The following is a 23785-nucleotide window of genomic DNA, read 5'->3' on the forward strand; positions in this document are numbered from 1 at the left end:
CCTTGCAATATACCTTAACATCATTAAATAATTTCGTAAATAAATATTTAAAGCCTTAATACTTGGCAGAGTTTTACCAATTTTATTTCATGCTATAGCAATAATTATCCATCGTATATCTACCATCTTTTTTCACCTTCTAGGGAGTCACCAGACACCTTATTACATTAGGTTAAAACTACCGTACCTAACTACTGAAAAAAAGTCTTCCTGGTTTTTATAGCAGAATTTTGCCACATTTTGTATTTGACCATTTTAAGGGAAATTCATGTTTTTTCGTCATGATTTATATTACAATTATTAGATTTATGTTCAATTAACCAGATATTATATTTAAAATTCATGCCTGTACCTGAGCTTTAAAGCTTAGTAAATTAGTGTTTAGTAAATTCACGAAGACCGGGAAACAATTTTGATAATTGTAGGCCTAGATCCTGCAATGTTTGTACTCCTTTTGGTGTGGTTCAAACGGAACTGGGAACTTCCGATGTTCTTATTAGATTCACAATCATGTTACTAGATGCATTCATTTTGATGGTTAAATCTGTATGTATTCGACAAAAAGTGTACTTTCGTCATACACATACTGATTTACTAAGAAGAAAAAGAAAAAAAAAATCATAAAGCGTCAGCCGGAAATTCAACAGAAACTATTTTTCGTTTCGGATTTATAAAAAGAAGAAACGTCACAGGCGTCAGCAGTTTGAAATTCAAAAGAAGAAACGTAACAAAGCGTCACCAGTTTGAAATTCAACAAGTGAAACGTCACAAAGCGTCAGCAGCTTGACATTTAACAAAAGAAACGTCACAGAGCGTCAGCGGTTTGAAATTCAACAAAAGAAACGTCACAAAGCGTCAGAAATTTGACATTCAGAAGAAAGTACGGATTTAAGAAGGAAGAAACGCTATAAAGCGTCAGCAGTATTAACCAGATGGATGGAATGGATTGAAAGTAAGCAATACAGTATGTATGTATTATTAAACGTTTAATCTCCCATTGGCAATTGTATTTTAAACTAACTCGTTTAAACTGAAGTAGGATTATTTGGATATTGAGTGTTTCAAAAAATACGCCTCCGGAAAGAACAAACGCAGAACCGCCACATTTCTTGGAAGTTACTACAACAAAAGCTGGCCACAACCAACCACGTTGTGCCACACAATTACGTCACTATTTCATTCATAACTTTTATTTTTTAATAATTTATTAGCCGGAGTACAATCATCCGGTAATTAGTTCTAATACCTACTTAATACTAGCGCGATTATAGAGACCATATTGAGCGCGGTTATTATATTTTATAACAAGTGTTTCCTTAAAAAATATTCTGTACGTTTTGGTTTTCATGTACATCTTAAACGCGTTAGTGCCGAGGGAAGCTGGTTGAAATTGGTGAAAAGAAAAGCAAAGGAGCCACAAACTAATGAAGTACAGTGCATTGTTTTAATCATAAACATGTTTAGGCCTAAATATATAAATATTTTTTAAAAACCCCGTGTTTGATGAAGCCAGCGCTGTAGATGAATCCAAAATGAATATTCAAATTAATGTATATATTTCGTTACAATTGCTGCAACAAAAAAAAGAACAATTTTACTACACAAAACACGGATGTCCACGATGTAGAGAGGTGGGTCATACCTTCCGGACATTTATACCAAGCTTGAATAAATACATATTAATAGTAAGAGGTTTTTAATTAATATAAAAGTGATAATGCTCTCTACAATCATTATAGACACTTCGTGCCAAAAATGACCTTCTCGGCAAATACTACCCGCATAAACATTATACGCGCTCATACGTCATCAGTTTGACTACTATTATAGGCCAGTATACTACTGCTGTAAACGTGAATACAAACTTTTCACAACTTCTCTTTAATAACTGAGGTCACAGGTTAGATATGCGGAACCTATACGGTAAAGCAGGAAGTGAGCGTGTGGAAGGATGATATACCAGTGAGTGTGCTGCCTTCTGGAAATCGTTACTGAAAGTCGACGATAAAAACACCCTTTATTTACACATAATACGTGCACTCATGCTCTGTTGGTAGTTAACATACACGTGGATCTTTGGTGCGTTTGTGGGATTATTGATATAGTCTGCTAGTTTCTTGGGAAACACTTTATAAATTACTAGTATTACTTAAACAAGGTAAGCGAATTAATACAATAGGGACTAAAACAATAGTCTGTGTGGTCCACCACACGAAGAGTACTGATTGGTATGTGACATTCAGACCGGCCGGCGGGTAATTATTATTCACGTACCAATGTTATATTATAGCAAACTAAAACTAGATTTACTATACTTATTATACTTATAGTATTGTAAATATAATTATAGAACTTTTATACGGATTAATGTTTTCATATACGCCCTAATTTACCACACCCACATCAGGCAATTTATGAGCTTAACACCCGGCTTAACAGTCAACTTTCACTAAATCGATAAATAGTTGACAATTTGCGATTTGAATGAAGATCGTAACTGGTGGTATGTGCGCGTTTTTTAATTAGTATTTAAAGAACGTGTATTTGGTTTACACTACAGGTGTCGCCCTTTTTATATAAATTGCCGAGGACCGTGGTTTGTGCAGGTACAGTATACCTATACTACTATATTTGTATACAATGTCCAATATTTTATATTTAAATCCGATCAATTTGGTATACATTAATTAAATAAGTCGACGGAGCAAGGGAGCATGGCCCTACCCCTCCCTCAGATCTTCCCAAACCCAAGTGCGACGGAGAGACCTCGCGTAACCGTTTTCATGCCGTGTCAAATAATAATAATAAATTGTATAGTAGGCCTATATGCCTATGACACCTTTATATTTTTGAATGATTTTGACCTCACCAAAATAGAAACCTAAACCGATACGTAAGGAATAGAAGATCTATATGGGGACAATAAAAAAAAAAGTACACTGCGTGTAAACTCGATTTTGATACTCAATCGGCTGGCCTCTCGAGACCTACTTTTAAAAGCCCAGCCTGTTCCGCCGTCTGTTGTAACAAGGTCAAATGAACTGATTGCAAAATGTGATGCAGTAATTTGATGTCTAATTGTTAGCTTTAGATTCGATCTCGATACGTGCATATTGATATCAGTAACGTCATGATGTGGACGCGCGTGTGCGTATAAAAGTTGTATGATTATTACTAAAGACGTTTGTGTTTAGCGCATCCTTCTAATTAATTCTGGCTTACGAGTGAACAAATATATAACATAGCAATTGAAATAAACACGGGTAAAAACATCAAACATAATAACAAGTTTTAACAGTCTTACAACACCAAATAACGACCAAACAAGCAACGGACTGCATCTTACGCACAGTTTTTAATGGGTCCTCTTTTCAAATGTCAAACCTACTGCCAACTGTGGTATCTTTCTGAATACTGTACGTTATTTATACTATTGAAGAAATAACGAATTCCGCGGTTATGCGTAAAGAACTTGATTGTTAATGTGATCACCACCAACTAATAAAGTCAATGTTTTTAGTCGCATGGACGCGACTCAATAGTTCACTATGTCGGTTGGTCGGTCTGTCAGTCTGTCGGTCTGTCTGTCGGTCCGGTATCACTATGCGTTTTATCGCTTTTCTGTACTTTTTGAACTGTTTTGATGTACATTACTTTTTGAAAGTTTTTTTCTGAGAGCACGCGATTTATGGCTGTTGGCCTTGTTGTGTGAGAAAATATAAAATTATCGAACAAATTACCGATATTTGTTTAACTTCCTTGTACAAATCTTTTATAATAGAGCGGATAATTATGTGTGGTGGTTCCCAGTTGTAATAGAGAAATACAGATCAGTATAGTAGGCCTACTACGATCACCAAACCCTATTCAAGGGACACCCCATTGATAGATCCGAAAGTGTCCCCTTAAGCGTTCTAATATATTTTTCAAACATTAAAGCCGGATCTAAAAGCGTTCGTTGATATAAGAAATATACAATGCTTTATTGTAGAGAAAATCCTGTTAAAAACGGAAGACTAGATTACAAATAGGATCAATATTTCCTGACCTCGTAGGAATTGCAGTAGAGTACGATACGTGACCCTCCTTAATTGCACACTGGCGACTCTTCTGACGCCCTATTATTATTTTAATAATGATAATACAACAAAGTGTCCATAGTTAGGGTGTCCTTTGATTAGGCAGAGTTAGCCATATATTGTATGGAAACATAATATTTCACCTCGTTCGTTCACGATATAGTGCCTCTCAATAGACGTTCTAATTAAAATAAATGTGTGTGGATGCAATGACAAGTGTTGGACGTATACATTTGATCGCATATGCCGTATGCCATTTGATATATTGCAAATAAAACCAAACTAATTCCTCCGTAAATACAAAGTACAGAACACCCTATACCGATACTGATTGGAATAATATGCTTTATCTAATTATTCAGAGTTTCGGTTTTACTTTCCCTTTTTTAAACTAAACGTGATAAGCATTATATCATATTGAATGTTGTCCGCATCGAGTAAGTGTGACGCGTTTAATCCAATTCTCAGCGCGCGTATTCTTATGAATCTGGACAAAACGCTTTGTACGCCGCCCGACGCAATACAAAACGACACCGTATTGTGACGACGCGTCGTTGATTAGTATATCAGACTATTCCGCTCGGCGCTCTAAACACCAATTTATGGTCAGTGTCTCAATCACTAAACATTTCCTACCATCTTCTTTATCTGTTCTTATCAATGTTTATGATGCTAATATTTATTGCAAATGATACATTGGTTTTTTTGACAAAATATTATTAATATATCACAATTTAGTAAGACTGGCCTTCAGTATAACACAAATAATGTCTGTAAAAATAATCATCTGAATTTGGTGCACACAGTGACATTTCAAATACTGTATTTTTTAATAAGTTCTTGTTGGACGAGTCACATTTTGAGGGAGATTTACCAACTTCGAATTTCAACATAAATACAACACCGTTCTTAATTTGTTTAGAAAAGGGAGGAAGCATTTAAGTAGAGCATAAAACTGTAAATTTAATATCTGTTTACGTTATTTATTTCATCGAATAGTGCAATTGTTTATATTGAATGTGTTTCATATTATTATATCATAATATTATAAGTTACTTTTACCTGTTCATGACGCCGTCGTTTGTGATGCTGCCGTCGTGAATCTTAACCTGGTGATGGCGCGCTTGTGAACATCAAAACTGTTAAAGATAGGAATACAATTAATAAAAAAATTATATGCAGGCCAACTGCAACACGGCGTTCAACGTAATCGCTCGAATTTTGCCCGCTTATTCACGTGAACAAAGCCAGAGTCTGAGAGGCGGTGATTGGCGTACGGCAATAGGTAATTATGATATGATAATTACACTGAGAGAGGCGACATGTTTTTTCAATACAAATTATAGCCCGTATAGTAAAGCAAAATGTAGCAGACTGTCTGTGCGTAAGAAGCGTCCATCCTAAACACAAAGCCTGACATTTTTTTTGCGTTTGATTCACCGGTGAAGCGACCTCCGCTTTCGGAGGTGAATACCTGGATTGGAATAATACTTTAAAATTTATTTTTTGGATTGAATATTGATATATCAAATATTGAAAGCAATCAATGTGTTTTTGTTCTGTGTTAGAATTGGGCAGCAGCGTTTAGGACGATGGGTTGTGCGATCAGCGCAGAAGACAGGGCGGCTACGGAAAATAGCAAACAGATCGACAAAAGAATAAGAGAAGACAAGATAAACGCAGCCAAAGATATCAAATTATTACTCCTAGGTAAGATACCCATTTGTAACATTTAACACAATAATTAGAATGCAGTAGTTTGACAATGTTGAATGATGCGTATAGGTGTGCGGTAATTTTACTCTTTCTACTCACCATAACTGTTTCTTTTAAGATCAATGAATAATAAAATCACAATTTTATTTTTTCGTCTTCACAGGTGCGGGAGAATCAGGAAAAAGTACAATAGTCAAACAAATGACGTAAGATGTTTATTATATAATAGTTATATTTAATGAATTCCTATTTTTAGTATATTTTTTCAGTACTGTTTAATTGTGTATGTTGTACATGCATATTTAATTTCTTTCATATTACAGCATTTTTTTCTATATCGTGTTAACCAAACCAATACTTATTATCATAATCGTGAATTATTTTAATAATCAACAATGATTAAAATCATTGTTGATGTCATCATAATCATAGTTATTATCATCATCGATCGGTTTCATCATTAATTTTCAGTGACATGACCATTATTATCATTATCTTCCTCGTAATACATCATCATCATCATCATAATCATCATCATCAGAATCATCAGAATCATCATCATCAATTTTATCATCAAGATCATCATAATTATCAACAATATTACCTTAGGCTATCTCACTAACATAATACTGTATACTGTACTACCACACAGACAAGATTTTTAGTCTTCGCTGATTATACAAATAATTATTTATTCCTGTGTAGGGCTATAATAATGCATATTACTCCATACTATTATTGTTTAGAGTACGGTATACGACGTAAATCAATTGTAGTGCTCTAGCATTCAACTCTGTATTTTAATTCTACACGTTTCAATAAGCAACGTCGTTAACACTAGCTACCGAGGCAACAACAGCACATACTAATCGGCCTGTGCAACTCTGCTCTCCATATATCTGTTTACATAATACTCTACTGTAATTATAAATTCAACTCTGTTATTATGAAGATATGAGATCTTTGTCCTCTTGTTGTCCGTGAACAAAAATATTTAGAGTTGCATTAATTGGTGTGCAAGGTAGTGTATTGAATACAATACCATGATAGCAACAAAGAAATGCTTGATTAAAAATGCATCGTATTTTAGAATAAAATAGGCATAGAAAGGGTAAATGGTTATGGTTGTAATTTAGACGAGTTATGGTGATATTAATGATTACTATTTATACACCATCGATATATTGTGATCATCGCTGGAATCACCAAAATTGTCTGTGTTATCATTGACGTCATAGTCATGTTTAGTATGAAATTATGGTGTTTACAATGATTTTGATCGACAATGATTGTCATGGTATTAATAGAATAATGATAATGACAATACGAAAAATTAGTTAAAATTAGTTACGTTAATAATTATAATAGACGATTATGATACATATTATTATATTGAATAGATGATTACGATAAAGATGATATTGAATTGCTGATTTGATAAGGATTGAATGAAAAGTGTGGTTATATTGATGGGAAATAATATTGATAATTTTATCAGTATAAAAATGACATTGATGCGGATATAGACAGTACTAATAATTATATAGAACAGGAATAATCATATATAATAATATTAATAATAATATTAATAATAATAATAATAATGATATAGATAAAGTATCGAATGTTTCTATTCATGATTGATCCGGAAAGCAAGGGCTTGATATGAATATTAATTTTATTATAATCACAGGCCATAATAACGTAATATTACAGAGAATATTAATATGGTCACTCTTATCAGGTTGTAGATTAGTAGACGGTGATGACGTCATGCTAATTATGATAATGATATGTTAATTGTGATCGTCGCCATTGTCACCATATATTATTATGTTATCATGTCATTGTCGTCTTAATTAATCATGTTGTGATAACCCTACCCCATCACCCTCTATATGCATCATAGTAGGCCTACTAGTAGATATATATTTAGTTGTAGTTGCCTTCATCAATTATCGTTATTATCATTGTCATCGTCCCCAAATCATTATCATTCTGTCACACCCATTACACTCTATCACCATCGAGACCACCACCACCACCACAACAACAACACAACCACCACCACCACCACCACCACCATCATCATCACCACCACCACCACCACCACCACCACCACCATCATCATCACCACCACCATCATCATCACCACCACCATCATCACCACCACCATCACCACCATCATCATCATCACCACCACCACCACCACCACCACCATCACCACCATCATCATCACCACCATCATCATCATCACCACCACCATCATCATCACCACCACCATCATCACCACCACCATCATCACCACCACCATCATCATCATCACCACCACCACCACCACCCCCATCACCACCATCATCATCATCATCATCATCAACACAAAATCAGAACATGTTCTTGAGGATCCTAATTTTCTCTTTCATACATACACAATAAAAATCATAATCGTGATACCTTATTATCACCATCAGATCATAAATTATCATTTTCAGGACAATTTTTATCACCATTTTCATCAGCATTTCCATCAGCATTTTCATCTCCATTTTCATCTCCATTTTTCGATATATATATATATATATATATATATATATATATATATATATATATATATCTAGCCCATGAGATCGAGATTGAGATCCAGCCACTGATACCCACAGCATTGTCATTTTTTTCAGTAATTTGCCTTTGGATTTATATATCTAGCCCATGTTACACGAAATGAGCGTAGTTGTGGTAACAAGTGTTGTTGTTTTTTGTCTAGAAAATGGTCTTTATTCCAAATTATAGACTCTGGGTTGTAGGTTTTAAGATAAAATATTGATTGAGACAATCAATATAGAAAATGGTTTGTTAAATAATATGGCTAAAATGAATGAGTCATATATATATATAAATCAATTTGATTATTGATAATGAATATAGTAAGTGAACTGTTGTATTTTATAAACACTTCCTGGCTAAAATGACCTTTGACTGAGATGATCCTGATGACGTTTTTACTTGGTTATGTTTGTTTTTATTTAGTATGATCGGGGAAGAGTGAAATTACAATTTCACTCTTCCCTGGTATGATCGATACTGGTTCATTTCAGTACCCTAAACAAAGCCTAAATATAGAGCGAGTTGACCAATGAGAAGCGACACTTAGAATAATCCATCGATTGTCGTTGGTCAAATCACTTACGTTGCGTTACGTACTTGTGTTGCGTCTTAGCAAAGCATTAGTTATTTACCCGGATAAGTTGGTTTCATAAGACAATTGAATCGCCAATGTTGATGGTAGGTCACCCACCCGGGTAGGTCACCTACCCTGGTAGATAACTAAGCCCGAACATTCCTTAAGTGCTGTCTACACTATCAAACTTTATGTGACAAAATTTGATGTGCCAAGATATAGACATGATGATGTCATATAAGTAAGTACCATATTTGGGCATATCACTACCATATTTAATCAATATCTTGATGAGAAGAACCCAGGAATATCAAAGATTTTCTTTTCAATATTCAAAATTGAATAACATTTTACTACTACTACAGGCATTTTTTGCTACTGTTTGATTTTCTAAACTAAATTACAAGACTCCAGTGGGTCTATTTGTTATTTTCAACATTAGCACAACTAGAAACTAACTTAAAGGTAGCACAATGATCTAAGGTGTAAATTGGCAGTATTAATATAGTTCTAGCTAAATCAACCCCCTTTCCATTTCCATTCCACAATTTAGGCACTTAGACCCTCAGATAAACTGTATTTGCGATTGGTGTCTGCCTAAAAAATGGTGTTACATTGAGTTGTGTGGGTCTTACCACAATTCAGGATCAATATTACGCCATTAGGCCTACCTGTCATACAACATTAAACTTGATTCTCTTGGCCTAGAAATCACCTTAACCTACACTCACCCTAGGCAATTTCACACTCGCGTTGGCCAGATAAACCCAACTTGTGGGCGTCGAGTTATCCTTAAACTACTTAATTAGATAAAATGTTTTTCTTATAGATTAGATAATGTTAAAATTGTGTTTTCTAAATATTCCAATTTAATAAATGCATGCCCGGTTGATTATTGACCCTAAATGAAATTAGTTGATCTGGCCTAGCGTATTAGATTTAGTTACTGTGTTTGTTTATGAAGAAGAAAAGCAAAGCAAACTATTATATTTGTTTCAATTCTGTATTTTCTGTAGGCCCTGGCCCTATTGTTCTGAGATATTCTGCCCATCCCTTTAAACGACGTCTTACCATAGAACCAAACTGGGATTCTCAAACTCTACCTCTAATTCATACCATCATGTAAATTATTTTTAGATGACTTCATGATTCTGTTAAATGCAACCAATGATACCTCAATCTGAGTTATTCACCATATTGCAAACGACAGAAAATGTTATGTGCCCATATATGGACATGTGATGTGCCCATATATGGACATGTGATGTCATATCACTATCACATTTGGATATATCACTACCATATATGGGCACATCACACTTCTTGTTTGATAGTGATAGACAGAGCTTTAAAATGTTGCCGTCATTTATTATTTGATCGTTTGATCATATTGTCTAGTCTATCATTGCTATTAATATTTGAGAATAATAATGTTAATTGGTCACCACACCATATACTATTCACGGTTTAGTTCACTTACTCAAAATAGACCTTCAATATTATTAACCTTTATAAAACACGGGCCTCGGCATATAAATACGATTGTTTTCATTCGACACAATACGCCTTATTGTATATGATTTCGTTATAATCTGTCATTAATGCTAGCATGTACCAAACCACTGCGTTGTCATTTCACTGCTAGCGATGGTCCCGTATTGAATAATAAATCGCTCTCGTCTGAAAAAATATGGATGAATTTCCCGCCCACGCAATCTTCGCTACAATCAATAATTCGCCTTGTCATATCACGCTATATTTGTGCACACTCATTCTACAAGACAATGTTTTGGAAACTGTCTAGCTCTCTGTTTAGCATACACCTCATTGACAAATGCTTACTGAATTTAAAATCATGATGAAGACGGTTTCAAATGTCAATCTTTTCCGGGTGAAAACCGAAGATACATTTCCTTAACAGTGTTGATCATACAAATCTGCGCGTAGTTATTTTATTTTGTTAATTTCTCAATCATTCAGGGACTCAAACAATAAATTATTCTTCTGGCAAATTCTATTATTTCGACGTCAATATAATAAAACAATTTAATTGTTGCAGAAAGTGTAGACCTAGGTTATAAATGTAGAAATTGATGGAATGAGTGATGTACGAATATAACTTGTGTTGGGTACATAAAGCTTGGTTCCCACTAAAGACGCAACGCAAGGACGTAAGCGCACCGCAAGCTTGTTGACCAATGACAAGCGTCTTTGCGTTGCAACCTAGTATGAACCAAGCTTAAGGACTGATGAATGGAGAGAATGACAAATAAAGAGTGATAATGTAATGGCTGGTTTATAGATGAAAGGATGGAATATATACGATAAATGTGTACCTACATGAACAAATGCGGATCACTTGATGTTTATTTATTTGTAATTCAAAATCGATGAATTATCTCAAACGATATCATTTTGTTTTATTCTGTAATGTTTTGCTTTAATACGTTTAACACGTTTAACTAAGATAGCATCAAATGAATTTACTGATTTTAATCCATTTATTTAACATTTTGTATTTTTCCTGTAGAATTATCCATAAAGATGGATTTACTAGTGAAGATGCTGAGATATATAGACCAGTGGTGTATAGCAATACGATACAGTCTATGCTGTCAATGACACGTGCAATGGAAGCTTTAGGTGTATCTTTCGAAGATAGTGAACGAGAGGTAAGAACCATGTATAATAATAATAACCGAATAAGCGAGATTAAGTTCCGGATAAGGTAGATTGAGAACCGTATAAGGTAGAATAAGAAGTGTATAAGGTAGAGTAAGACTTGTATAAGGTAGATTGAGAACCGTATAAGGTAGAATAAGAATTGTATAAGGTGGATTGAGAACCGTATAAGATAGAATAAGAAGTGTATAAGGTAAAGTAAGAATTGTATAAGGTAGAGTAAGAACCGTAGAAGGTAGAGTGAGAATTGTATAAGGTAGAATAAGAAGTGTATAAGGTAAAGTAAGAATTGTATAAGGTAGATTGAGAACCGTATAAGGTAGAGTGAGAATTGTATAAGGTAGAATAAGAAGTGTATAAGGTAAAGTAAGAATTGTATAAGGTAGAGTAAGAACCGTATAAGGTAGAGTGAGAATTGTATAAGGTAGATTGAGAACCGTATAAGGTAGAGTAAGACTTGTATAGGGTAGAGTAAGAATTGTATATGTGATTGGAAACCGTATAAGGTAGAGGCAGAATTGTATATAAGGTGATTGGGAACCGTATGGGTAGATTGAGAACCGTATAAGGCAGATTGAGAAACCGTATAAGGTAGAGTAAGATAGGTAGACTAAAACCCGCATAAGGTAGAGTAGGAATTGTATAAGGTAGAGTAAGAATTGTATAAGGTGATTGAGAACCGTATAAGGTGATTGAGAACCGTATAAGATAAAGCACTTTATGCACGTTAGTGAAATTTATAAAAAGAAAGAGAGGAGACTACTGATGATGACCAAGATATACTATTTACTATTCTATTTTACCCTGAGCTTTAACTTTATTCCTAACCTTTAAACAGCAACATTTAAGAAATCTAATCCAATTTCATGGAGTTAAAATTCATGTAAAACCAGCATTGTAGTAGTTTCGTCACGCTAGACTGATGTACATCATAACACATAATTGGTTACGTCACGTAGTTCTACTGATTATTGATTAGTTTGCCTTTATTAATGGACTTATGGTCCGCAAAAAGCGTTCCTACTTTACCATCAATGATATATAAATATGAAGAGAAAGTGTATTCCAAAGGTTAGCATCGTGGTATGTTAGTTATTATAGTTGTTACCATTATATAGTGGTCTTCCAAATTGCTACAGTAATAACAGACCTTGCATAAATTATACACACATTATGTATACTCATGGTTTCACAATTACTACTTAACCATAACTAACAATATAAATGTGGAAATTATCCTAATCTATTGTTTTGCTTTCTAGTCCCATAACATTATCTCTACTGAGCCACTTTTTTTGCTTTCTAAACCCATCACATTTTCTCTGAAGCTACTGTAGGCCTATAATTGTTTTTGCTTTCTAGGCTTAAAATATCTTCTCTTTTGCTTTATAGTCCTATAACATTATCTTTGAACTGAACTTCAGCATTCTCATTTTGCAGCAAGCTAGCGCCCACCATACACATCCGTGGGAGTAGAGTGGTTGAATGTACTTTGAAATAACATTAAAATATATTTGTTAAATCGCCATGTCGTGATATTGGCATATGATGAAATTTGAACTGTGAAGGAAGTAGAGTACTCGATACACCCGGAAAATATACATTGTAGTATTTGATTTAGAGTCATTTTATTTAGACAAACCAACACAGAATCAATTAACAATTAAATTGATAAATTAACCGCTAGGTTAGTAACCTACTAGGTTATAGAAGTTCGCTTTCCAATTGTTTTCATGTTTGTAAAGTTTGTCATGTGTTTCTTTCTTTCTCGTCTTCTGTCAACATTTTTTCTTTCTTTCTCGAGGAAATTCTTTTGACGTTTCCATTATTTTTTCCTTCAGTACCGTATATATTGTAGTACAATCTTCAATCTTGTTTGTTTTAGATTCTAATTTTTCCAACATTCTCTTTGTCCACATTTCAAAGAATTATTCCATAGTGCTTATTTGGGCCTTCTGGAAGAATCGTCCTTGACTGAAGAGGTCCCCAAATAAAAAAGAAGAAATAAATAAATTCAGGCACCGAACAAATTCTAAACCGCCCGGTGATATCCTGAAAATTAATTAACGATAATGATAAATATGGAGAAAGCTATGACAATAATATTCCAAAGGTTGGTTGGTTGTCTTGCCATCACATTTTTCAATCCTTTAAGAAACCTCCTTAAAACATAATTGTATTCTGTATTTACTACACAACTCCTTTTCTTCTTAATTTTTTTTCACATTCATTGTATAATTCATTCAACTTAATTTTTTTTTAAATAACTTAGGATACTTCACAATCAGTAGGGCTATTGAATTTTTATGGTGTTTTTTCTTCAGGTTTAACGAACGAAAATATGTTATTTACTTTCATTGAGAAATTTTTAACAATAATGATTCATTACACCCCCACTTTACGCTAGCTTTGTGTAGGTTATTTTCATTCAACTTTACATTTGCTAAATTATCATGCATCTACGAATAAGGCAACGCCCACTCAAATGATTTTAGTCTCGTGTACAGCCACTACAACGTTTTCGTTCAATGTCATCGTATATGCAATATTCTCGTAACGGATGGATTGTTATTGTAGTATTTGCAACACGATTTATTCTAATCATAGGTATGAATGAATGCATTAATTCACATCCGGGTAGATTGCAACGTGGGCTAGTAACCTATTTATTCGGAAAGCTTTTGATGTACGTCATATTTTTAGAAACGTTAATAATTTAATGTGACATTTTCTATTACGATATTCCAAACTTTCCAATTTATTTACAAAACAAATGAAGACTATTGATAATTGTTATTTTGAATATTACGTATTTTTTTTAAATTGGTATAATCATCGTCTTTTATATTGTTATAAATAAATGTGAGTGTTTTTTTATATAGCAAATCATAATTAATAATGTAGTACAGTAATGTATAGCCGTTATTAATAGTGTTATTGTCGACGGCTAGGCCCTATATATTTATTGATTCATTTATTTAATAAAAAATAAATATGTACAAATTTAATTTTGTTTACACAATACGTGTATAAATAAAAAATAATATTTAATCTGTATTAACTAATATATATTAAATTCGTGCCGTTGCATACCTAAGAATTTTTCCAGCGAACCACCCATTTTCCACTTTCTACTTGAATATTAATATTGGCCGGAAACCTTATTTCTGTCTTTAAAGTCGATGAAACCACATCAAAACATAAAAGGCACAGTTACAATTTTAAGTTAATAAATATATTAATATCTTCGAGAAGAGAACGATTTGGTAAATCATTCGGCATACAGTAATATTAATCCACTTTCTTTCGTGAAGTGTTGTATAGAATAAAACCTAGGCTAAGTCTACCTAGCGAGTCAAGTCCCTTGATTAAACGTTAGCATCCGCACAGTGAAGTCCCTGGATTTTGCGTGGGCGGTTGCATCAAATTAGTGTTAACTTCGTCGCTGCAGAAGCAGACTATCTCCATGGCGTCCGTCCACGAATTCCCGCTTTCAATAATAATAATCAACATCATTGTTCGGCTAGAATAGGATGTGAGCTATTCTGATGTTTTTATTGCTGTGGATAAAACGTCCCTATATCTGGACATGTCGTACGTTTGGGACAGTGTCACTGTTATCCTCCATCTAAGCTTAGTACTAAGCTTATATTTTAATTACTAAAAGATGTACAGCATTGTGAATTTATTACAATTTATACTGTACAAATTCATAATTAGATTACTTTGTTGCGACATATTATTTGTATTTTAGTGCCTGATTTTTTTTTTTTTGTAATTACAGATTTTTTTTAATTTCTTTGTATTATTAGCGAACTTTCGTTCAAATGTTTTGGTGATGTAGTAAACGACCCATCGCTTGTAGTTTTTCCTCTTTTTTGTTATCATTGAGCCGGTAGCCAGAAGGTCATGTGAAAGCAACTGAAGAAATGATATATTTAGACCTAAGAATGATTTGCCTGCAGCGTGCTAGGTAGTTGGCCAAATAAATGTCAAGAGTTAGGCCTATTTTACTAGCACTTTTGCTGGTAATTAGAAAATTGAATTTCAAGGGAAAAATGGGGTCTTTCGAACCCTAGGCTACACAGGCTTGAACAGAAATATTGTCAAAGAAAAAAAACATGACCTCATTTTCTAAATGTATGTTTCGCAGAGTGATAAGGCTATGGTTAATGACTTGGTATGTAAGCTCCTAGATTCGGAACCATTTACCCCCGAAGTTCATCAGGCAATGAAACGACTTTGGGCAGACTCAGGAATCCAAGAAATTTATAGTCGATCCAGCGAATACCAACTAAACGATTCAGCACAATAGTAAGTATATAGTATTTAATTACAATGAAATTGAGATATATTTGACAATTTAAATTTGTTTACAAAGTTTCTGGAAATTCTGCTCTTCTTCAAGAGTTTTTTTAAACGCTTAAACGTTGGATTTTCGGTTCCCTTTGATCTGTCAAATTATTGGTGCAGGTCTATCAATACCTATAGTATATCGAAGTCATGTCGTGGCTAGGTATGGACCAATAGAGCATTTAGGTGTTACAACTTTTCGGCACAGTACTTCGTTGGATTCGCCTTTCCAGTTTGTGATTATCTGAGACTGATAATTTAATTTTATAAATTCAATTAACAAACTTAATAAAATATCCATATCCAAACTTTATGTTTATGAATGAAAATAGTATATATTTAAAAAGATAATATAATAATAAATAAAATAATATATATAATAATAAAATTGTTTATTTATGTTTTGAAATGAAATAAAGGTGAGTAAACCTCACAAAAGAGAAAAAAATATCCATATCTACTTACTGTGGACTTTAATGAAAATAACTGTTCCTTACCTAGTTTTCTAGAAAGTCTTGACCGTCTAGCAGAAAGTGAATACGTACCTAATGAACAAGACATTCTAAGAACAAGGGTCAAGACGACTGGAATCGTTGAAACACATTTTAACTTTAAAAATTTGCATTTTAGGTATGTATCAAAATATATTTAACATCGTCTTCTTCATGTTCATCTTATTTTGATGTTCATCTTGTGTTTACCTCTTTCCATCTTCATCTTCTCTCTATGTTGATCTTCTTGCCATCTTTGAATCTTCATATTTCCATCTTTATCTTTCAATCGTAATCCTCTTTTTATCTTCATCTTCTTCTTTCTAGATTCATCTTCTTACCATCTTCATCTTTTCATCTTAATGTTTTCATCTTCTTTCTATCTTCATCTTCTTTCCATCTTCATCTTCCTTTCATCTTCATCTTTTTTCATCTTCATTTTCTTTTCATCTTCATCCTCTTTCTATGTTCATTCTTTTGTTCCATTACAATATTGATTTACTGTAGTATTCCTGATGGCATTATGAATGTTGAAATATATTGGTTTGTTTATGTAATCTATATATATATATAAATATTCACACCACGTTTATCTGTACCATGCCTGTATTATCAACAATCGCGTGTGCAGTTTTATAAATAGGTATAAATAAAATGGATGACCACCAAGTGAGGATTACAACGTAGATTAACCAGGATTACGTATCCCTATGATCTCAATAAATATCGGCTGCCAGTTCATCCCAGCAATTTATTATAAACCGTTCTAATTCATATTTTAATTACAGGTTATTTGATGTAGGGGGCCAAAGGTCAGAGCGGAAAAAATGGATCCATTGTTTCGAAGATGTCACAGCAATTATATTCTGTGTAGCGCTCAGTGGATATGATCAAAGGCTACTTGAAGATGACCTAACGGTAAATAACATGACTGCAGACTAATACATAATAACTTTAATTACTGGTAAAAGGGATGAATCTGGATCATAATTTGCATAATGGATTGGGTCAGTAGAGCATGATATCAGGTTGACATAGGTGACAATAGTGAATGAAAGTGGTAGTGATGATGATTAGCTGATTATTATTATTCAATATTTAACAAACCGTGGCAATACAATATTATTTTTCCTGGAATCATCGCAAAGTATTTTAATTTTGTATTAATTAATGAGCAGTAGCCTACTTTGAATATAATAATGATTGTTGATGCGCAGCCTCTAATAGTAGTGAGCCTATGATTTGCGACGACCAAACGACGTCATGTTATAGTTCATTGTGCGCATGCTGGAATATTGGGACGTGTCCTCGTTTGATGGTTTCTAGGTACCAATACATCGAGTATAACGTCATAATGCGCACGTTAAGAGAATCCTACATCACGACTACCCAGTTAAGTGGTGCCTTATTTACGTACAATAGTAAAAACAAATCATTTATACTTTTTGCCATATTTTTTTTCCAGAATCGACTGCACGAAAGTTTAAAATTGTTTGATTCAATTTGCAACAACAAGTGGTTCACTGAAACGTCCATTATACTGTTTTTAAACAAGAAAGACTTGTTTGAAGGAAAGATAAAAAGATCTCCGTTAAAAGTCTGTTTTCCGGAGTACACTGGTAAGGTGTTTTGTTTCAAATGTAGGCCTATTACTGAGTTCCAGACGGAGTTTTGACTTAATATTAGTAAAAAAAATATAATATTTTTGCACATACGGCCTTTCATACGTATTCTATTCTATTGAGCTTGGATACTTCTGGAGAAAAATGATTAGTGCATATGATTATCCGGTTGACAAGTTTCAGCCGCATGTAATTGGATAGTCACTATAAAATATATTAATATGCATTTTTGGAAACTAAGATGATGCGCATGCGCTATGTTACGTTTAGACGATGTAGAGACACACGTGTGTAGTTTTGGTACTCGAACACATTCATTCCTCACAGTATTCACCGTCAGTTTTGGCGGTTTTGTGCAATGCGTAGATGCTAGGTACGTCGTCGACAGTCGAAAGCTTCCTGTTTTGAAGGAAACGCTCTGATAAGGATTTTTTATGCTACATAGCATAGAAAAAGCTCGTTGGTGTGTTCTTTCTAAACAGTAGTTTATCGTGAGAAGATGACGTAGCAGAGAAAAGTTTATCAAATGGTTGTGTATTGTCGTTTGTGGGAATTCACTCGGAACATATTTAGGCCTTGCAGATTAGGATGAGTATTATAGGGAGATAAATTACCCCATGATTTAGGTTTTTAAAATCTCTTTTCATTTTAACATCGTTCTTTTTTCAGGCCCAAACGAATTTCTTCCAGCAGCTCAGTACATTCAGGGCAAATTCGAAACTATGAACAAGAGTCCAAATAAAGAAATTTACGCGCATATGACGTGTGCAACGGATACCACCAATATTCAATTCGTCTTTGATGCCGTTACAGACACCATCATAGCGAATAACCTACGTGGTTGTGGACTCTACTAGCCCAAGAAAATGAACATTTCTACATTACAACAATACGTCATAGTCATCGGTGTATAGAACCGTAGCTGCAAAGATTACCAAATCTAATACCAACATAAAGGTGATGGATATGACGTCGTTAAAGAGAGCCGATTAGAAAGTGCTGGGCGGGTTTTCAATGCATTCTATGTGTCAAAACTGTGTTTTCTCTTCGGAAAAAGTACCATGTACCACGATGACGACAATCTACATCCTAACTTCGTTTTGTAATATTTTCTTCAGCCTAGATCACATTTTAACGCACCAGGCTGTCAATCTGTTTCAGTTGAAACAGAACACAAAGCTAGCCTGAAGTCCAGTAGATTGTATTTCTTTGCAAAGTTAAATGAAGAAAAAGATGGCGTCCAGTGTTCGCATTGATGTTGATTATATATAACAGTGGTAGTAAAAATGTCTTTCTCTGATTGTTTCAACAAGGTGATTTTAAGCGTGCCGATCCGAGCAAGCATAAACCGCTTAGCGTAGTAGTTCCATAGTTTGTCATATTAGCTCACAATTAAGCCTGGTTCCACATGCTACGCATCTGCACTTCCGTAGATTATCTGAGTGGTGGATCTTCTTCATTGTACGTCAGTGGAGGAGCCCTTTTACTGGTTAAATCACTAGCGTTAGCGCAAGTGCATAGATATTGGCAACCAGCCGTCGGAACCACATATTTTTTTTCTACTTGCAATGCCACTACTTTTGTTTACTGGTCTGGTTGATTGTATGTTGTGGTGTACTTTTTGTGACGTCAGTCCCTACTATGCGCACGCACTTTAGTTTACGACAAATTAGATTCCGAGCGGATTGTATATAAACATATTGTTATCTTTTTGTAATTTTTCAATAATAAATGTGTAGCAATTTTCAAAACTAGTTTTATATTTCAGTTATCGCATAATATGCCTCTGATTAATTTTCACCATTATTTACCAAATTATTCTTATATTTGGTGCTATTTATTTCCAAATGTAAACTGATTTTTGTTTACTACTTGTATTTTAACAAGGCGAGGATTTTGAAATTGACAGTTCTGTGCTCTGTATTTCGTATAAAGATATTTATACATTTCAAACAGCTGTGTTTATAATTATAGTAAAATAATCTCTTTAAAATTTAAGAATTGAATGGAAAACCGATAACCGATAATCATTCTCTAGATACTGGACCAAAACCATTCCTAGTGACGTCTGCTAACAGTCACGCTTTAAATATCATTCCTTAGGCCTATATATTAGTTAACAATAGTTTGAGATTATTTTTGAATTATTATTTATACAGTTATTAAACAAAGCTTCTGTTTTTGTTATGATTAGGCCTATACGTTTTTTTGTAAAGTGAATGCCAGAAACCCTTTTTTAACATTCTGAAAGTTGCCAATAATGCGCGTTGTAGGCCCACCCAGTAAACACAGTATTGTTTTGCAAAAAACTTTTTGCGTTTAAGAAATTGCGACCACCAAACAAAACCAGTGGCCTGAACGTACTGGTAAAGTCTGCGTCTTGAGTACTTTTTTTTAATGTAGATGTAGCCTAAGCCTAAATGTTTATATTTTCAGTGTAGATGATGGTGTCTCCTCTATTCACACTACCTTACTACGCAATGCAAAGACGTACGCGCACCGTAAGCATTTTGACCAATCATTCGCGAAAGTTCAAATGATCCGTCGCTTGTGATTGGTCAAATTAAAGTATTTGCGTTGCGTCCTAGTGAGAACCTAATGTGACATTTCCATAACACTGCATAATTAGATTACACATTTTTCTCAGCATGGTCTTTCGAGTTCGAGAATAGGCCTATACTGTTTTGTTTTTTAAATTATACGTTACTGCAATTTGATTCGATTATCATGCATTTTAAAACGAAAGCTTTGGAATGTTTTAATTGTTTATTAAAATATTTCATCCGTATAATGCTATATTTTTTTAATATTAATATTTAGCTTTGTGCGTAATATTGTGTATTTATGAATAGTAATTATACCAGATTTTACTCAGGAAAAATTGGTCACACCCAGCTATTACACCACCAAAAGTTTAGCTTTACCAACACCCGAAAAAGCATTTTCCCAAAAAGAAAAGAGAGAAACGTAGGAGGTGCGTTTTCGCATCGTACTGGCTGGCTCGCTGATTTTTCTGTTCACAATTTTTGTAAGGAAAGTTAACATTTGTTAAATTCATACCAATTTTTTCAACCCTCAACATTTTTTTAGATAGCCTATTGCGTTACTGTGGCGTATTGCATATTTTTTCAACAAGCCGCTACAGTAAACTTGTAGTTCTTATTTTTATCACGTGTTATATAATAGAGTCATATAGGCCTGATTATAATTAACATATTTGGACACTTTGCAATATGTAAATTTACGTTTCAAATTTATTTTGATTTAGAAGTTTTTTTTATTAGCTTTACAGTAAAGTTATATAATTATATATATAAAACTCTTTAAAATATATTTTGAAGACTAAAATTATGCAAAAAAAGAGAGAATTTAATATAAATAATTTTGTGATTTACAAACACTCTTGACAGATGTCACATATCAAGTCATTTCACATATAATCATGAACAATTATATTTACTTAATTTTTTCTAATCTTTTTAAAACATTATCAATGAAACTGATATTAAGTTTTAATCGCTAGAAATAATCACTGAACGGCGTATACCACTTTGTAGATGATAATGCGCTCGCCCGCTCGTCATTTTTTCCGTAGGTGAGCAATGGAGAAATCATACAAATTCAGTAAGGCAGAGAAAATATATGAATAATTAATGATTTCAGTATCGCTTGCCTACGAAAAGAATATTATACCGATGGTTCACTCAATACCATAATCCAATCATAAGAAAAGGATGCGCGTAACAGTCATCTATTTTAAGTTTTGTGATTGGTTAACCTCTTGAACTTTGACACAGTTATAAACAGTTCGTTATGTCACTATTCACTTATCACACACTTGTATAATATTTTAGATGGGCATACTTACGCAAGTATTGCCACCAAATGAGTCTTGTTGCGATTAAGCCTCGTCGTATTTTTTTTTTGCAGAATATTTGGAATTAGGTAAAAAAAAATAGCGTAGGCCTAAATTTCGAATTTAATTTTTCCATAACAAAATTTTATTTAAAGCAACACGACTCATTTTCCGGGTTGAATAGCCAATTATAGATATGTATTTTTAAAAAAAGATAATTATTTCTAGACAAATCAAAAATGTATTTCTCAAAAACGGTAAATTTGCTTCTAGGAGATTTAAACACTTTGGTCGCCCTTCGTGTAAATAATAATAATTATAATACTGTATACGAACACTTTCTCTGTATTTTTGTTTGCCCACGTCTTAAGATACACGTTTGAGCGTATCGAAAGTTTATGTGTGGCCAATATGACGTCATACCTTATGTGCAACGTGATTGGTCAGTGAAAACAATGGCATTGTTTTGATTGTATTAGGATTGTGTGATAACCATGTTTATTATTCTATAATATGTGCAGATTATTCCGTTTGTACAATTTTTGTAAATGCTTCTCAATAAAAATCATACAAACCAATTGATAACACTACTTAAGATAGAAATTGTGTTTTGTTTTTGGATAATTAAGAAAACCTACCTGTTTTTCCAAAAAATTGCCAAATTTTGTCCCTGTACTTATTTTTAAATGTCCAAAATATCGACTTTTAAAAATTAAATTATTGTGCAATAATATTGCCATATATGTGCATATATTGCATTATCATCATCTTATAGAGTCATAGTAACAAGTTATTTCTAAAATATAAAAGGGTCTAAAATTTCCCTTTACTATTAGTACAGAGTTTTTTTCAAAAATGGCCAAAATATATTTTTACAATTCAATTATTATGCAATAATATTGCCATATATGTGCATATTATATTGCGTTATCATCATATTTTAGAGTCATGGTAACCAGTTATGTCAAAATAAAAAGGGTTGAAATTTGAGCCTTTTGAAAAAAAATCCCTGTACTATATACTATCGAATAATAGGTTCTCCCCATGCCAATTGTGCTATACTAACCAGTTTTATCGAAAATAAAAAGGTCGAAAATTGGTCATTTTTTGAAAAATTCTCTTTATAAGTAAGTGTCAATTGGCTATAGTAACCACTTTTGACATAAATGGTTACTATAGCATACGCAGTTTAACCAGTTTAATCGAAAAATAAAAAGGTCGAAAATTGGTTCTTATTTTAAATATCCCTGTATTATAGTACAGTACAGGGAAATTTTAGAAAAATCGCCAATTTTCGACCTTCTCATTTCTTGACATAAATTGTTACTATAGCATAATAACGATGCGCAGAGACGAATAATGGGTTCTGCGCATGCCAATTGTGCGGTAGTAACCAGTTTAATCGAAAAATAAAAAGGTCGAAAATTGGTTCTTTTTTGAAAATATTCCTGTACTATAGTACAGGGAAAAATCGCCAATTTTCGACCTTTTTATTTTTTGACATAAATGGTTACTATAGCACAATAAACATGCGCAGAGTCGAATAATGCGTACTGCGCATGTCAATTGGCTATAGTACCACTTTTGACATAAATGGTTACTATAGCATAATAACGATGCGCAGAGACGAATAATGGTTCTGCGCATGTCAATTGGCTATAGTAACCACTTTTGACATAAATGGTTACTATAGCATAATAACGATGCGCAGTGTCGAATAATGCGTTCTGCGCATGTCAATTGGCTATAGTAACCACTTTTGACATAAATGGTTACTATAGCATAATAACGATGCGCAGAGTCGAATA

General features: G+C 33.5%; 1 protein-coding gene across 3 annotated transcripts; it reads left to right on the forward strand.

Annotated features, from left to right (window-relative positions):
* The first annotated feature begins 1949 nt into the window (after positions 1–1949).
* On the forward strand, positions 1950–22567 carry LOC140057520 (guanine nucleotide-binding protein G(o) subunit alpha-like). Of its 3 annotated transcripts, XM_072103214.1 has the most exons (10): positions 1950–2158; positions 2561–2606; positions 5648–5789; positions 5959–6001; positions 11504–11645; positions 15809–15969; positions 16510–16638; positions 17288–17417; positions 17965–18118; positions 18791–22567. In XM_072103214.1, exons 3-10 carry the CDS (start codon positions 5672–5674, stop codon positions 18976–18978), a joined length of 1065 nt encoding a protein of 354 aa, XP_071959315.1. In that variant the 5' UTR covers positions 1950–2158; positions 2561–2606; positions 5648–5671; the 3' UTR covers positions 18979–22567. The 3 variants fall into 3 exon arrangements, with proteins under 3 accessions (XP_071959315.1, XP_071959314.1, XP_071959316.1); XM_072103213.1 differs by lacking the exon at positions 2561–2606; XM_072103215.1 differs by lacking the exon at positions 2561–2606 and having other exon boundaries at positions 1952–2079.
* The last annotated feature ends 1218 nt before the right edge of the window (positions 22568–23785 follow it).

The sequence above is a fragment of the Antedon mediterranea genome, chromosome 8 (assembly GCF_964355755.1).
Source record: "Antedon mediterranea chromosome 8, ecAntMedi1.1, whole genome shotgun sequence".
NCBI lineage: Eukaryota > Metazoa > Echinodermata > Crinoidea > Comatulida > Antedonidae > Antedon > Antedon mediterranea.